This window comes from Octopus sinensis, unplaced genomic scaffold, assembly GCF_006345805.1.
Source record: "Octopus sinensis unplaced genomic scaffold, ASM634580v1 Contig11558, whole genome shotgun sequence".
In the NCBI taxonomy this organism is placed as follows: Eukaryota; Metazoa; Mollusca; class Cephalopoda; order Octopoda; family Octopodidae; genus Octopus; species Octopus sinensis.
This window is the reverse complement of record NW_021832383.1, coordinates 64,866-79,352: the sequence shown is the minus strand read 5'-3', so window position 1 is coordinate 79,352 and position 14,487 is coordinate 64,866. Positions and strand designations below refer to the sequence as shown.

The window sequence follows — 14,487 nt, the reverse complement described above, 5'->3', positions numbered from 1 at the left end:
GGTTGGGACTTTGTTGTTTCCACAAAAGAAAGACGAATATTAAATAAATACTAGCGACATAAATGCAGTGAAAAGCTTCGACCAGGAATCGAAACTGCGACAGAGTATTTATTAGTGGTGATTGCCGGTAGATTATCAACATTTGCTTCCAATAGAACATAATATTGATTTGTATTAAGGGTAGCGGTTATTGTGATTGACATCGGCACCCGGTTTATTTAGTCGCACCTTTTTTTTCTTTTTTCGCCACCAACAAGCGAAGAAATTATAAAGTAAAGACGACAGGAATTGAACCCGGATAGACGAAGGAGAAGTTAAATCGATTGTGGTGGTAATAATAAAATTAATGATAACTAAGTAGTTTAAACATTGGATTCGTGTTAAAACTGCTTAATCTGAAGAACCAAGTGGATTAGAAGGAGCAATGAGAGGGAGAAAGAGAGAGAGAGAGAGAGAGAGAGAGAGACAAAGACATGCCCCCCCCCCCATACGAAGGTCAAAATGTGGCACGGGTGGAACGAGATATCTCGCAGATAATTTTCTTAACAGTTTTAAGATACAAGACAAAAAAGAAAAAAAGCAAAAGAAAAACTATGCTTTTAATTAATACTAATTAGTAAAAAATAATTTATTTCGCATTTCAATCCAGATTATTAATAAAATAAAAGGCATTGTTAAAGGTTTACACGAGTTTTCAGGTTTAGAATTGAAGATGGAAGGTAGAAAGTCCTTTACATGGATTTTAGGGGATTTAAATAGTCAAATGGGTGTTGAAGGAAGACAATGGATGTTTCGTCCCTGCATTTTAAATACAGCGGGGCGGAGGGGGGAGAGAGGATATCCCTTCAGAGGATCTAAAACAATAGGTACTTGTAATTATCGTTGAAAACTGGGTACCTAATTAAGTATTATATTTCTGAAGTTAGTCCTTTAAAATAAAATTGAAACAAAAAGCTTTAATCCAACGGATTTATGTTATGTAAGGTTTGGTGATGCGAATAAATGGAAATTATTAACACAAAAATAAAATGACGAAATATAACCAAGAGTTTCTTTAATACCTGGAAAACACGGTCAATACTATATACATACATATATATATATAGTGAGATCATCACACACACGGGTGTGTGTGTCTGTATAGAGTACATCGAAATTACTGACCACACAATAGAGTGCGGGGGTGGGACGGGGGAATGAAAGGTAGAACAAAAGGTCGGTACTCGATCTAGAGAGGAGTACAATTAATTTTGATTTCCCCTCATGGTTATTTCGGGCAATTTACAAAAAAAAAATCTATAATTCGTACAGAACCCAATCGAAGACAGGTAACGAAATAAGATTTCGGACAACCGTACTTTTAAAAAATTTTTTTTTTTATTATTTACGGTTATTATTTTAAAGAAAGAAGGCTTCGAAGGATCGCCGCTTTTATTTCATAATAAAACATCTTCCACGCTTGTCTACCGAATATATATGCAAATATATATATATATATATATATAATATATATATATATATATATAAACATGTACAGATCATAGGCATATATAACATGTACAGATCATAGGCATATATATATATATATATATATAAACATGCACAGATCATAGGCATATATTATATATATATATATATAACATGTACAAATCATAGCATATATATATATATAATATATATATATATATAACATGTACAGATCATGGACAAAAAATAAATCTGGAGTCAACCAATCGTCATAATAAAACAATATATTTACATTTATATATATATATACCAATTTAGAGATTTTACAAACGTGGTTAAGCTTACTTTAAAAAATAAGATGCCCTACTGACAAGCCCGGGTTTGGTTGACCTTGTGGGGGTGACTACATCGTGCTTATATAAATGCGCACTTTGCCTGCTTTTATCTTCGAATGATTTACTTCGGTGTCTATGAAGTAGGGATCGCATTCATAATTCCCTTTAACAAGTACCTGCCCCTAATAATTTAAAGCCAATAAATCGTATATGTATTATACCCCATATATATATATATATATATATATATATGTGTGTGTGTGTGTATATAAAGGTGTCTGGCTGCTACGGTGTAGGGACGTTTGTAGGATATATGAAACGGATGTATATTTCAATAAGTGGCAAACGTTCTCTTAAGCATAATCTTATGTAATTTGAATGGTTTATATAATGTGAAAAATATAACAATGTATAGTAAAAGAGGGGGGGGTGAAGTGAGATGAAAATATATTACCTAAGTTAATTAAATTCTAAACAAGTATTTGGTACGGTAGACGTATGTAAAGCACCACATATACATTTACGTACATCATACACACACACACACGTGTATATATATATATAATAATGTATGTATCTAGGTATATATATATATAATGTATGTATGTATATATATATATATGATGTATGTATGTGTATATATATATATATATGATGTATGTATGTATATATATGATGTATGTATGTATGTATATATATGATGTATGTATGTATATATATGATGTATGTATGTGTATATATATGATGTATGTATGTGTATATATATGTATGTATGTGTATATATATATATATATATAATGTATGTATGTGTATATATATATATATATATATAATGTATGTATGTGTATATATATATATATATAATGTATGTATGTGTATATATATATATATATATATAATGTATGTATGTATATATATGAGACACGTGCGTGTACATGTACATATATACATGATTATATATACATCGACACAGACAAATATATATATATATATATATGTATATAATATAGTTATACACACACATGTGAGTCTATAAATGCAGACAAACCAGGTAATTCCTATCACCAACATGTGCGTATACTAAGGCGTAATACCGGCCGTGTGTGTGAGTGTATATACATATAGAGATATACATATATATATATAGGCATATACATGCATATATCCGTGTGTAATTAGCACAAAACCTTTTCCCAAGAAAAGTGTATCGTGTCTAAGTATAAAGGGACGTGGGAAAAGATGGTAGGGGACATTGTTTGAGTAGGGGGTGAGGGAAATAAGAGGAGAAATAAAGAAAAATGGGGGAAGAATTGGGAATTATAAAAGATGGTCTCCTTTCCTTACCCATTTCGTCAAAGTAGAATAAAAAAGATTCTGGCTTCTGCGAGAACCGATTACTTTGTTCTTCAGACAGGAATGTAACAATATTCGACTGGTTTTCAACATGATTGGAAGAAATCAAGCAAGGACCCGCAAACTTGGGAAAAAAGCGCAGCGATCCAACAAAAACCCTGGTTTTTCCTCGAACACACGTGTGACCGAACCAAGAGAAGTCTCTCACTCTAAAAGAAGAAGCTTCGATTGCGCATGCGTGCCACTGACCTCTTGTTCATTTCCGGAACATTCTCAACTCTTTCTGCTGAAATAATCTCTCATCATTGCAGAATATTTTCTTTTTTTATCTTGTTGCTCTTACTAACGTTGTACTTACTTAGGCTCTCCTCCTCATCATCCTCACCCTGCTATCTCACCTTTGATTAACAACACTTTTCATTAAAACGGATTCCCCACCCCCGTGGCAATCATCCCTTCAGTATCTCAGGCATTGCGTAGCTAATATAGTACCGGACCTACCTCGGGGTCTTATCCGGCTTCCACAAATCCGGAATTTCCACAAATCCAGAAATTATAAGCAAAACACTACCCCTGCTATCTCACCTTTGATTAAGAATACTTTTCATTAAAACGGATTCTAATCCCTTCAGTATCTCAGGCATTGCGTAGCTAATATACTACCGGACTTCAGGGTCTTATCCGGCTTCCACAAATCCGGAATTTCCACAAATCCAGAAATTATAGGCAAAACACTACCCCTGCTATGTTACCTTTGATTAGGAAGACTTTTCATTAAAACGGATTCCCCCGCCCCCGTGGCAATCATCCCTTCAGTATCTCAGGCATTGCGTAGCTAATATACTACCGGACCTCGGGGTCTTATCCGGCTCTCCAGAATTCCGGAATTTCCACAAATCCAGAAATTATAGGCAAAACACTACCCCTGCTATGTCACCTTTGATTAGGAAGACTTTTCATTAAAACGGATTCCCCCGCCCCGTGGCAATCCCTTCAGTATCTCAGGCATTGCATAGCTAATATACTACCGGACCTCGGGGTCTTATTCGGCTTCCAGAATTCCGGAATTTCCACAAATCCAGAAATTATAGGCAAAACACTACCCTGTATTGAGTACACAGACCCTGTTTTTGAAGATGGTTTCGTTCTGTACTTTTTACGTCGATTGACCAAGGTTAAACAGACTCTGCTTTCGAAATATATTAATTTGTACCGGTATCTGTTAAATAAAATCATGTTTCTCTTTTACTTGTTTCAGTCATTTGACTGTGGCCATGCTGGAGCACCGCCTTTAATCGAGCAGATCGACCCCAGGACTTATTCTTTGTAAGCCTAAGTACTTATTCTATCGGTCTCTTTTGCCGAACCGCTAAGTATCGGGGACGTAAACACACCAGCATCGGTTGACAAGCGATGTTGGGGGGGACAAACACAGACACACAAACATGTATACACACACATACATACATATATATATACATATATACGACGGGCATCTTTCAGTTTCCGTCTACCAAATCCACCCACAAGGCTTTGGTCGGCCCGAATTATAGTAGAAGACACTTGCCCAAGGTGCCACGCAGTGGGACTGAACCCGGAACCATGTGGTTTGTAAGCAAGCTACTTACCACACAGCCACTCCTACATTGTTTACTTTTCTTGGTTTAATTCTCTCCCTATAAACATTATACTGTATACATGGTTCGATATAAAATATTTTAAGGACTTTAATATCAAACAAACCCTACTTTAGAAATGTATTTATATGAATCTGTAAAATTCAATATAGCGCTTTACTTTTCATAGCTTACTTTATAAATTTACTAGCAGAGATACTCGGCGTTGCCAATGTCATATGGAACTGAAGAATTAGACTTTTCTTTCTTATTTTCTCTAATGAACTGGAATATCTGTGATTCGAATTTCATCAAAATTGCAGATGAAGATTTTTAATGAGGGTTCTTTCCCTCTTTAGACACCCTAACAAAATTCTAATCTTGACACATTTATCCCATGCTACTCATCTTTATGCCCAGATTCCAAAATTAAAATATTATGGAACCTATTAAAAAATTTTTGCTCCTGAAAAATGGAGCTCTAAAATGCTGGAGTTAAGGCTCCTACTGGGGGGTATCTTTAAGTCAACCAGAGAAGTTGAATTGCTTGAATCTTTTTAACTTGAGCCTCATATCTATTGTTCAAATTTCTTTCAAATCTGAAATAAATGTGTGTTCACTGGGTTTGTAAAAGAGAGCAAAGCTAGAAGAAACCAAAAGATGAATGATCACAATAAGCAGTCAGCTACCCTACCCCAGTCATTACCACTCCCCAATGTAGAATTCCTCACCAAACAGGTGACAGGCACAGCCATAAGATGCATTACGGATGTATAGCAATTGGAAGGACGTGACCCAACTCAAATAAATATTAACAACTGTATGATGTGAGGGCTAAGGGGAAATGAAAATGTCACCTCTGAAGTTTGCCAATGATCACTATGTAACTGAAAAGAATAAATTTGAAGTCTATAAATCTCTTTGCATGACCAGTCGCTTATCTAGGAGGGCCTTGAAATCAATGTTAAATCAATGATAAATTAAGTACCAGTTACGCACTGGGGTCGATGTAATCGACTTAATCCGTTTGTCTGTCCTTGTTTGACCTCTCTGTGTTTAACCCCTTCTGGGTAGTAAAGAAATAGGTATTTCACCCGTCTTTACGTTCCGAGTTCAAATTCGGTCGAGGTCGACTTTGTCTTTCATCCTTTCGGGGTCAATAAATTAAGTACCAGTTACGCACTGGGGTCGATGTAATCAATGGGGCCTTGAAATCAATCCCCCCATCTGGGGACTATCTCTGGTAATAAAATGACTCAAAGGAGGTCTGCAACCAAAAAACTTTACTCAACACTTTGCAACTGAATCAGTGGAGGCAAAGATGCCTCTCCTTTACTTGACAATTTATGCACCACATTGCAGAAATCGCAATCTAAGCAAAGTCTTACACTGTTGTACCACTGAATTACAAATGATGCTCATCTTTTATGCTTGGGTGACCCAACAGCTTCCAAGAGTACAATTGTATTAATCTTGGCTTAGAAAAAAATGACTAAATTGTGGGTGTTAAGGGGTGTTACTAACCTCTAAGAATTTGAAATTTTAGAAATATTGCCTCATTTGTGTGTAATATCTATGGTTAACATTTCATCAACAGCAAAACATGAATTTTCATGAGGGTTATGGTCTCATTTATGCCCCCTCACTTTCAAATATATATGGCATTACATCTGTCCTTATGCATAGAATATAATTCCAGATTTTATAAATTTCGAGGACAGGGCCAGTTGATTACATCGACCCCAGTGCGTAACTGGTGCTTATTTCATCGACCCCGAAAGGACGAAAAGCAAAGTTTTACAGAATTTTGTTCCGCATGCAAATGCTTCAACCAGTTTGCAGCTTTTCCTGTAATAATAATAATGGTTTCAAATTTTGGCACTGGGCAAGCAGTTTTAAAGTGGAGATAGAAGTTGATTATATTGACCTCGGTGCTCAACTATTACTTATTTTATTGATCCCGCAAAAATGAAGGGCAAAGTCGATCTCGGCAGAATTAGAATTCAGAATATAAAACCAGAAGAATTACCTATTTCTTTACTACCCACAAGGGGTTAAACACAGAGAGGACAAAGAAGGACAGACAAAGGGATTAAGTCGATTACATCGACCCCAGTGCGTAACTGGTACTTAATTCATCGACCCCGAAAGGATGAAAGGCAAAGTCGACCTCGACGGAATTTGAACTCGGAACGTAAAGACAGGTGAAATACCTATTTCTTTACTACCCAGAAGGGGTTAAACACAGAGAGGTCAAACAAGGACAGACAAACGGATTAAGTCGATTACATCGACCCCAGTGCGTAACTGGTACTTAATTTATTGACCCCGAAAGGATGAAAGGCAAAGTCGACCTCGGCGGAATTTGAACTCAGAACGTAATGGCAGACGAAATACGGATACGCATTTCGCCCGGTGTGCTAACGTTTCTGCCAGCTCGCCGCCTTTTTTCCAGCATTTTGTCCGGCATGGCAAGGGATCTGCCAGCTCATTAAGGTCAACTGATTCCCTTTCATCAAATACAATCGATGAGATGTAAAGTGAAAATCAGAAAATCATTCCGGTTATCCTCTCTCTTTGCGGATCTTGGATTGTTCACATGCAAACAGGCAACAAACGGTTTAAGCTCTGCCACTACCACCATCATCAGTACCATAACATACATACACACCTATGATCTATGCATATATATATAATAAATATTAGGGAATAAATCCAAATTTACAGGGAAAAAATCAGATTTAGGATTAAATCCAATTTTATAGTAAAATATTATATAATATTAATTAGAGACAAATCCACTATTTTGCAAAAAAAACAAGGAAAGACTTAATCAATACATAAAATTTTTTTTACTTTTATTAAATTTTATTATTGATTAAGTCTTTCCTTGTTTGTTTTGCAAAATAGTGGATTTGTCTCTAATTAATATTATATATATATATATATATAATATATATATATATTATTATGTATATATATATACCAACAGCGTGATTTATACGATTTTATTCAATATTTATTAACTCTTGTAAGTCAACAGCTGTGTGAAATAGTGAATAGAAAACGTCATTTGAAGCTATATCAAATTTATGTCTGAAGTTACGCCAACGTTCATCATGGGAGACGTCAAAATTTAGGATTTAGAACACGATAATGCTTATGTTGTTTTTTTTACACAGCAACATATAATTGATTCCTAAAAATCGATGCAAAGTTCAGATCCAAGTGATTCCCAATCCAGATTACATATGGGAAGAAGATTCTAATTTCTGTTGCCCGGCATCTCGACAACTGAATCATGTTTGGAAAATCCCACAATACCTTCTGAGTAGAGATTGTGAATGGGAGCTATCTTTAATTTCGCTACGTCCATGTTTACTAGAGCATAGAGAGACTCTTCGATTATATTTCCAAAACCAAAGAAAATTCTTTTTTAGTTCTGGAAACCATCTGCTAACTTTTGAAGATGCCTTGACAGTAATTTTAATACATCTGGCTTCAAATCGGTTGCAATGGCTTGAATCATGATGAAAAATTAAGTAGAAGAACTATAAGAGTGATTGAAATAAGACAAATCATTCAGGAAAGACGATAGTATGCGGACTCTAACAACTCCTATCCTCTGTGAATTGACCGCTGATTCATTGGTGGGGGTGGTGAAGAATCACGTGGACAAATTACTGAATAGGTTTAGTATTTTTAAAGCCTTCGATGGTATAGAATATTATCAATGGGATGAGTGGTATGAAGAATTCGAAGACGGAGAGGTGTGGGTGTGTGGTAAAATGTCTTTTCCCAACAATAGGGTTCCCGCTTCAGTCCCACAGTGAGGCATTATGGGCTAGTGTCTTCAAATATGTCCCCGGAACGCAAAAACCTTTGTGAGTAGAATTGGTAGACAGTAGATGAAAGAAAGATGTCGTGTGTGAATATTCTAGTAATTTACAGAAAAACAAATGACGCAGACATGTGTATGGACAACAAGCCAGTGTATCATTTTGACGCTCTGAAAAGTGAGAAAGTCTTTTACGTTTCGAGCCAAAGCTCTTCAACAGAAAGGAATAAGAGAAATTTTTTTTAAATATGTGTATTTAGTAACCAAGCATATATATGTAATAAAGCGAAATAGAACCAGTGTGTGTTTTATTAGTATAGTGAGCCTCCCAACATACAAGTCTATGATGCTTGTAAAATTGAAGAATTATTCTCTTTTCTCTTCATTGATGTGGACCCTACTCCGTCATGGGTTGGAGATTTGCCCTTCATACTGTAAAAGATCCCTATCCCTTGGTTAGATAATAGAGTATCATCTTGATTGTGGAATTGCTATAGGTGATTGTGTGTATATGTTTAGCCCAGAATCCTCAAATGGAGAAACCCTGGAATGTTTTGCAATTTTCACTGTATCAGTAATCGATTGTATTTTGTAAAATATGAATCAGTCTGTGTGCATGTATGTATGTAGGTTGGTAGGTAGGTAGGTACATATGTATGTACGTAGAGTTGTAGGTAAGTAGTAAAATAGATTTTCACTGTTATGCTTGAGATATTTATCTACATGGAGTACAAATCATAAAATAAATAAGAAATATATATATATATAATAAAAGAATGTTATGTAATGTCTTATCTCGACAGCTGTTTCAAGAAGCCAAACTTACCTAATAACTATATTCCTAGGTAACATGTGCATGATGTCATAGGTGTGCAACGAGCGACAAGTACAAATGAAATCTTTAATTAAATTTGGGCTCCTTGTTCAAGTAGTAAATGTATGTATGCATGTATGTACATACATACATACGTATGTACGAACAGATGGATGTGGAGGCGCAATGGCCCAGTGGTTAGGGCAGCGGACTCGTGATCGTAGGATCACAGTTTCGATTCCCAGACCGGACATTGTGAGCGTTTATTGAGCAAAACCACCTAAAGCCCCACAAGGCTCCGGCACGGGGTAGTGGTGAACCCTGCTGTATTCTTTCACCTCAACTTTCTCTCACTCTTTCTTCCTGTTCCTGTTGTACCCGTATTTCAAAGGGCCAGCCTTGTCACACTCTGTGTCACGCTGAATCTTCCCGAGGACTACATTAAGGGTACACGTGTCTGTGGAGTGCTCAGCCACTTGCACGTTAATAAATGAGCTACGACAGCACTGGTGCCAAGCTGTATCAGCCTTTGCCTTTCCCTTGGATGACATCGGTGACATGGAGAGGGGAGGCTGGTATGCATGGGCGACTGCTTGTCTTCCATAAACGACCTTGCCCAGACTGGTACTTCGGAGGGTAACTTTCTAGGTGCAATCCCATGGTCAGTCATGACTGAAGGGGGTCACAACAACAACAAACAGACGGGTAGATGTACACACGTTTGTTCTTCTGTTTTCTTTTTTTCTCAAATTTCCCCCAATGGCAACAGAACCAGTTTTACAATTGTCATAATAACAAACATGGGTGTCACTCAAAACCCCTTTTCTACACTTCAGTAGCAAACTTCGTTAGAACTCTTCATTTCTTTAAATGACGCTCACCGAGATAACACAAACACTGGTACCATATGTTCAACCTATTCCCTGCTTATACTCTCCTCCTTTCATCTTTTTAATATTTACTCTTTTACTCTCTTACTTGTTTCAGTCATTTGACAGTGGCCATGCTGGAGCACCGCCTTTAGTCGAGCATATTAACCCCAGGACTTATTCTTTGTAAGCCTAGTACTTGTTTTATCGGTCTCTTTTGCCGAACCACTAAGTTACGGGGACGTAAATACACCAGCATCAGTTGTCAAGCGATGTTGGGAGGGACAAACACAGACACACAAACACAAACACACACACACACACACACACACACACGGCAGGCTTCTTTCAGTTTCTGTCTACCAAATCCACTCACAAGGCTTTGATCGACCCGAGGCTATAGTAGGAAGACACTTACCCAAGGTGCCACGCAGTGGGACTGAACCCGGTACCATGTAGCTGGTAAGCAAGCAACTTACCACACAGCCACTCCTTATTTCTTTACTACCCACAAGGGGCTAAACACAGAGGGGACAAACAAGGACAGACAAATGGATTAAGTCGATTACATCGACCCCCAGTTAGTAACTGGTACTTAATTTATCGACCCCGAAAGGATGAAAGGCAAATCACAGCCACTCCTACGCCTACATAATTACATATTAACCAAATATTTTGAACTAGTTTTCGCTGCCACGATGAGTTCTTACGAGCAAAACAGCAGCAATCTTGTTGCAATGCACCTGAGCACCGAATACAGAATGATCGATATTATATTATTTTAATCGGCTCTGCTTTTACAATATTTACGTAATGACTCCTCCTAATCAACTCATAGAGTTTTCTATGCAGGCTTACGGTTCTTCTTGCCTACAAACCAGCTAACCAAACATGCGCAGGCACACACACACACACACACACATGTATTTTATTATTATTATTATTCTATGTTTGACTTTTGCTTTATGTCTGTACAAGTTGGCTCCAAGTCTCACCCAGAGACCTCAAGAGACAACAGGTTGGAAGTTCACGTTGTTGTTATGCCTAGTGTGTCATATATTTGGGTTTTTTTTTTTTTTTTGGTGTTGTACTAGTGAATGTATAAGAAAAAAAAATGTTTTAAACCTTGAGATTACATAGAAAGTATTTTGCGTAGGATATTATTATTATTATTATTATTATTATTATTATAGATGATGATGATGGTGGTGGGGTAATGATGATCATGGTGGTGGTGGTGGTGGTGGTGGTGGTGGTGGTGATGATAATGATGATGATGATGACGATTTCAAATTTTATCGAACCCCTACAAGGATGAACAGCAAAGTCAACCTCAGTGGAATATAAACTGAAAATGTAAAGACAGACGAAATGCCGCTAAGCATTTTTGCCTGGTATGCTAATGATTCTAGTACCTCACCGCCTTAATAATAATAATGATAATAATAATAATAATAATAGTAATAATAATAATAAATCATGTGAAATTCAACAACCCAGGATCTGCTGGCAAGAATATTAAATTTATTTCGCCATTTCTTAAGTTGGTAATGTCAACATAGTGGATTAGTAATTCCCTGTGAGGTGGGATTTAAATGAGCACATGTGGTTTGAAAAAGACAGAGAGCGATCAAATGAAGCTAATTCCCTGAACAGTAAATAGAGTTGGGGCTCTTACAACAGGCAAAATAGTTTGTAAACCAACACAGGAAACATAAAGGAAAGACAAGCAATGGGAAGGTTATTGGAATAACAGAAATTGAGGTATAGGAAGATTATCAGAGTTTGTGAATTCTAGTGATGAATAAATAGTTAGGTGAGATGATGGCACCAGAGAAATATGTTCATTGATTGGATCCCAATAGAATTATAACTAAATTAATGAACTTATTGTCTCACTGAAAGCTTATCTTTAATTCCCACTAAAATATACTTCATAAAGTGTGGACATGAAGAGAAAATTTCGCTGTTGGTGTTTATACAGTTTCTAGAAATTTGTAGCTGCTTCAAAAAATAAAGTTTTTCACTTAACAATAAGGAGCCATCTATTTGATCCTTTAATCCTGGGTTTAATCCTAGAAGGTATCTTCGATTTGCTGTAGTTGTGCCTTGTGTCCTTAAGTCTTCAGATTAATTTTCCGTGGATTGTGGTATGTCTCATTTTGGAATACCTAAAGGTAAAAAGATGACTGTTGTATCTGAATTTGAATTTTCCTTCCACAGATCCTATATAGTGCTCAGGTTCTGTTTGGCAGGTATTGTAGTTTGCCATATTTATGCCTTTTGAATAGCAGATGATATATCAATGCCTGTTCTGGAGGTTCAAATGGTTTGAGACATTGGTTGACTGTTGATATAGGCCTTCATGTTAGGGACACAGGGTTACGTAATTTTATCCATGTCGATTAAATATTCTATTATACCTATGGTTGTGAGGAAAGTGTTTATCTAATAAAAGTAGGAATTTTTACCTGTATTTGTCTTAACATTTAGGGAGAGGAACAGCATGAACCACAGGATTTTGAGGGACCAACTCCTACATCTAGATCATTGAGCAAGAGGTAGGAATTAATTCCTACAGGGATAGGAATTAAATTCTTAAATATAATAGGGCCGCACCAAGAGTGTTTATTAATATATTTTTGATTTTCATTGAGCTTATAGGAAAGGTTTATAGGAATTAGCTTTCAGATTTAACCCTTTAGTGTTCGCATTATTCTGCCAAAATTAATGCTTTTTCATCCACTTTGTTTTGAACTAATCAAACATTATCTTGTAACTATGAGAATTTGATGAGGTAGCTGTTAATTTTTAAAATGATATTGTAGGGTTGGTGTGAGAGACCAGATTTGGCCAATTTGAACATAAAACAGGCAGAATACTTTTGGCCGGATATGGCCGGTTTAAATGCTAAAGGGTTAAGAAGACCCAAAAGAAGTTGGATCTATTTAGATTAGTGTCAATCGAAATTCTCAGTCCTAAAGAACTATAGTCTTTGGAAGTCTTTCCAAAACAGCTTCTGCCTTGTTTGATAAATGTCCATTTGGTGGAATATTCAGCACGAAATTTACACTTACGTTTTGGCATCAAGAGATGGATAGATTAGTTTTTAAGTAAGGGGAAAAAAAAAAAGGACTGTGGCAAGTAGTAACAACACACTTTGTTGACAGTATTAAGTTACAAACGGGTCAGTTTTGTGTAAATTTCTAGCAACACTAGTTTCCTCTCTTTTACTCTTTTACTTGTTTCAGTCATTTGACTGTGGCCATGCTGGAGCACCGCCTTTAATCGAGCAACTCGACCCCGGGACTTATTCTTTTGTAAGCCCTGTAGTACTTATTTTATCGGTCTCTTTTGCCGAACCGCTAAGTAACTTTGACATAAACACACCAGCATCGGTTGTCAAGCAATGCTAGGGGGACAAACACAGACACACAAACACACACACGCATATATATATATATATATATATATATACGTATATATATATACATATATATGACGGGCTTCTTTCAGTTTCCATCTACCAAATCCACTCACAAGGCTTTGGTCGGCCTGAGGCTATAGTAGAAGACACTTGCCCAAGGTGCCACGCAGTGGGACTGAACCCGGAACCATGGTTGGTAAGCAAGCTACTTACCACACAGCCACTCCTCCTCCTCATTACATTTAGGTTATTTTCATCAAAGAGAATATGAAAAAAGAAAGCATAAGTATTTATAAAGTTACAACTAAGAACCGTAAGAAGGCAGTAAAAAATACTATTACGAGATTTGAAAATGAACTAAATACGGGACATTTGGGGATGTCCCTGAAAGGTCTGTACGGGACAGGGGACAAAATTATCACATATGGGACGTGACTCTTCTATAAGGGACGTCTGGCAAACATATTCGGATCTTTTCAGTTTGAACGGCAGTTTTTAAAAATAATTTCCACGTAACTAAACACTTTTAAACTTCGTATACTGGTAGAATGTGTTTATAAAACATCTTTTTCTCTTGGCTTTATTGAGAAAATTCTATAGTTTGTAAGATATTTGTTGTTTTTTTCTTCAATTTCTGCAATTTCAACCAATCAATGACGTCTATTGAGCTGAAAACATTCTGTGCCCTATGAAAATGTCCCTCGTTTAAGAAACAGATTGGGTTTATTTACATTTGTGAAGAAAAAAAGATACCCTTCCTCCCACCCT

General features: G+C 36.5%; 1 protein-coding gene across 2 annotated transcripts in view; it reads right to left on the bottom strand.

Annotated features, from left to right (window-relative positions):
- Positions 1-3,383, bottom strand: part of LOC115229008 (stress-70 protein, mitochondrial) — a 32,805-nt gene extending 29,422 nt beyond the window's left edge. The window contains exon 1 of one of the 2 annotated variants that reach the window (XM_036499072.1): positions 3,147-3,383. In XM_036499072.1, coding sequence (XP_036354965.1) covers positions 3,147-3,248 — 102 coding nt within the window. In that variant the 5' untranslated portion in view covers positions 3,249-3,383. The remainder of the gene's footprint in view (positions 1-3,146) is intronic. The other variant, XM_029799436.2, reaches the window with a different exon arrangement.
- Positions 3,384-14,487: the final 11,104 nt, after the last annotated feature.